Source organism: Vicia villosa, unplaced genomic scaffold (genome assembly GCF_029867415.1).
Source record: "Vicia villosa cultivar HV-30 ecotype Madison, WI unplaced genomic scaffold, Vvil1.0 ctg.003534F_1_1, whole genome shotgun sequence".
NCBI classification, from domain to species: Eukaryota; Viridiplantae; Streptophyta; class Magnoliopsida; order Fabales; family Fabaceae; genus Vicia; species Vicia villosa.
Window position 1 is genome coordinate 152,582 of NW_026706229.1, and position 3,609 is coordinate 156,190.

Sequence of the window (3,609 nt, forward strand, 5' to 3'; positions counted from 1 at the left end):
AGCAATTTTTGATAATTTGCAGGGAGCGGGAAATCATGTGACATAGCCATAGAACATGCAAAGTCTCATTTTGTAATAAATTTTTTGTACCAAATCTTTAACAGGTTTTACAAAGGAAAATGGATTTACTGCACTCACAAGTTCAGGTAGCGATACGGGAGAATCCAAGTAATTATTCACTCAACGAGAATACAAATTCAGTTCTGTTCGCACCAGTGTTTCAAACAGATCATTTACTCTTATAACTAACTGTGTCACTAGATTTCTCAAATGAGATTTTAAAAAACAAACACTATAGGGAGTGAGTAAATAAATCAATTACAGATAATCTAATCAAAATGGAGCTCAAGAAGTAATTGAATTAAAGTTAAATCAGTAAGCAACCAAAGTGGTTGTAATGTGTATAACTTATCCAATAAATCCAAATTCCATGGTACAAAAGCTTCCTCAAAAGGCATAAAAAAAAATACACTGTTTCCCTCGTATGGTCCACCCGTGCTTCTCCAATAGGGTTTCGAAAAATTGGGTAAACAGAGTTTCCTGTCAAATTTCAAAATCTTACCAGCCTTATCTGAGCATCATCCCTCTAAAGAATGACCCTATGAATCATTCAATTAGTTCCAAAATTAAAGAAAACCCCTACATTCAGAGTCAGCCACTTTCTCTTTTGCAGTTACCAGGTAACAAGTACTTGTATCTATCTGCGTTATTTAATAAATATGCAGGAAGATGCACTGCGGAATAAGAATGTGGAATCGGTCCAAGTTTTCCAATGATCTCCTTGAATGTATACTCTTCGGGAAGCATGTCGAATAAGTCAGCACCTTTGCATATCACATTCTGGATCCGTTCAGGGTTCAAGTAATGAGGGAACCTCACCCGATCGTAGTGGCTGTACGCTTTCATCTTAAACACAAACTCACTGATACGGCGGAAACAGAAACTACAATGCCACCCAGCATCTGATAGCAGTACATCAGACTGTCTATAGTGTGCATACCTTGTTTTGTCGGCCTGGTATCTGTGGATTGACGCTCTCCAACTTTTGTTGTCGAGAAAAAACTCGAAAGAGTACAAGTAATTCCTCAGTTGAAGATGAAGAACCGGAGGTATTTCATCGCACCACCTCAAGAGATTAATCGTGTGTGCACTGGGAATCTCATCAACATCCGACATTATCAAAAGATCATCATCTTCAATGCCTGCTATCCTCAAAAGCTGATCCAACGCAACTCTTTGATACGCCTCCTCAATGAACGGATTTTCCTTTTTCCTGAACCTCCCACCAATAACGCCATATGTCAGACGTGGCTCAACAAACTTGAACTTGTCCCTATTGCCCGCGTAAACCAATGGTTTAACAAATCCAGTAAACGTCGAGTTTGATTCTAGAAGTACATACTGTGAAACATAAGGATACATTTCTTTCCATCGGATAGTAAGCATTTCAACTTCATTACTAAACAAAACAGCGTCAAAGACACGCCTTGGAGATTCGCGAATTCCCCATCCATGAAGTTTACAAAGAGACTCCATCGACACGTTCTCGTGATAATAGTGAGGGATTTCATGAAAAGGCTTCGGCGGAGATTCCCACAGTGGTCTCAAAAAGTATGAGATTTTCTGGCCGTGCAAATAGATCAAAAAAACACCTATTGGGATGATAATAAACATAAACATGTAAGTCTTGAAGTCCAATCCTCTCAAAATACACTTCAGTCTTCTCGACATATTCAGCGCTGCCGGCGTTCCCTGCTGCATAGAAAACCAAAAATCTCTAAGCCACAATATATAACAACTTAACCATCAAAATTTCATCAAGCCAAAAAATAACCTTAATTGTACAAAAATGCTATCAAATTAAATCAAACACACAAACAAACCTTATCGAAAATGCCAATCAGAATAGACAAATATTACCCAAACAAAAAAAATTACATGAAAAAAGAAAGTTCAAGAAACCACAATCTCAACAACCATCATTCACCAAAACACATACAAAGAGTTTAAAAAGGAAAAAAAATAGGAAAAAAAAAACCCTAATTTGAATTCCACATAGAAAACCTACAATTCAAACCTCATAGGTTAAAAACTTAAAAAACCACAATGGCCTATCCATCAAAGGATAAACCCAACCCATCAACAATCTATAAATTCAAAACAACAATAGATAAATAATCAAACATCATAAATACACATAGATAAAGGGGGAAAATGAAGAAGATTACAATTTCCTCCTTAAATTCATAAAAAAATTCAATTGAAATTATAACAAAAATTTGAATTGAATTCTGAAAAAAAAAATAGTCAAGTTTCTGTTTTGCACTGAAAACAAAACCCAGGCAGAGAAACTCATGAAAATTGAAAACCATAACAATTTTTTTAATATAAAAAAAAAACATTTTATTAGTATTGTAGAGAATGAAATAATAATAAAAAAATAATGATAATAAAAAGAATACCTCTCCACAAACATCCTCGCAGATATCATCAGTCTTCTTCGAAATATAATAACCCTCAGACATGGCGAAGAAGAAAGCAGAAAAACCAAAGTTTATGTTTTGATATTTATGTGTTGGGATAAACGAAAAGATGAAAAGTTAGGAATTGGGTTGTTATGTGAAGTGTAGAATGAAAGGTGGCAAAACCCAGTAACGATCGATGTTAAGTTTGAGGCTTATATTAGTTTCTGGGTGTGAATTGTAAAATGGAATTTGGAATGGTAAATGTGAATTGTAACGCCTATTATAGCCGTTTGGTGTGTGCGACGATACGATCGAATGAAACTATATTCACGCTTCACTATAACTTCCTTCACTATTTTTTAGCCTATATTCACTATACTTAAATCAATTTTTCCTTTTTTTTTTAATTTCTAGAGTAAACTAATTTATATGAATAATAAATGAAAAAAATAGTTTTAACTGCTGACGATAATGAATTATGACAAGTTAGACTGAAAATTTTAAAAAATTTATATGATATGGCAGAACGTTATATTCTAATTGGATAAAAATATAAAACTTTTTTACACGGTCGGGCGAGTGCATAATCATTAAATTAATAATAAATTGTGGGGCTTTAAATACACGTGAGATTGTAGAAAACGAAATGGTCTTTTGTTATGGTCATTGGTAATTTTGTTATAGGTTGTTAACGAGGAAATAGATTTTCAAATTTTATATTATCACTTCTGAAATAAGTGTGAATAAATGAAGATTAAATATGTAATTTATTCAAAAACGACAAAATCTTTAATAAATAAATAAAAATGCACTGCTTTAAATTCTTTGGAATATTGAGTATGTTGACGGGTTTGTTTTAATAAAATATTTTAATATTATAAATCGATATTAATTGTTATAACCATTTATAAATAATATATTAAATATAATTAAAATGAAAATCAAATACTTATATTAACCTCTATACAAAATATTTTAAATCAAATATTTTAATATTAAAAGACTTTTCATTAACAAGATTAAAAATTATAATTTCTAAATTTTTATTTGCAATCGAATTTTCACAATTAGATCTTTGGTTTAAAATTGACTCGATTCGATTATATTTCCTTTAACTCGACCAAATCTTCCAATTCCGGTTCTC

At 32.4% G+C, this 3,609-nt stretch overlaps 1 protein-coding gene across 2 annotated transcripts; it reads right to left on the minus strand.

Moving 5' to 3' along the window:
* Positions 1 to 361: 361 nt before the first annotated feature.
* Positions 362 to 2,787, minus strand: LOC131641150 (uncharacterized). 2 transcript variants are annotated; one of them, XM_058911466.1, is made up of 2 exons: positions 2,463 to 2,787; positions 362 to 1,752 (listed from the first exon to the last, which is right to left on the minus strand). In XM_058911466.1, exons 1-2 carry the CDS (start codon positions 2,523 to 2,525, stop codon positions 652 to 654), a joined length of 1,164 nt encoding a protein of 387 aa, XP_058767449.1. In that variant the 5' UTR covers positions 2,526 to 2,787; the 3' UTR covers positions 362 to 651. The 2 variants fall into 2 exon arrangements, with proteins under 2 accessions (XP_058767449.1, XP_058767448.1); XM_058911465.1 differs by having other exon boundaries at positions 362 to 1,755.
* Positions 2,788 to 3,609: the final 822 nt, after the last annotated feature.

Excerpts from the sequence above, each read along its gene's own strand:
- LOC131641150 (XM_058911465.1), bottom strand. The coding sequence starts at position 2,525 with ATGTCTGAGGGTTATTATATTTCGAAGAAGACTGATGATATCTGCGAG. Across the intron at positions 1,756-2,462 it reads GCGAGGATGTTTGTGGAGAG|CAGGGAACGCCGGCAGCGCT; the intron begins GTATTCTTTTTA and ends TTTTCTATGCAG.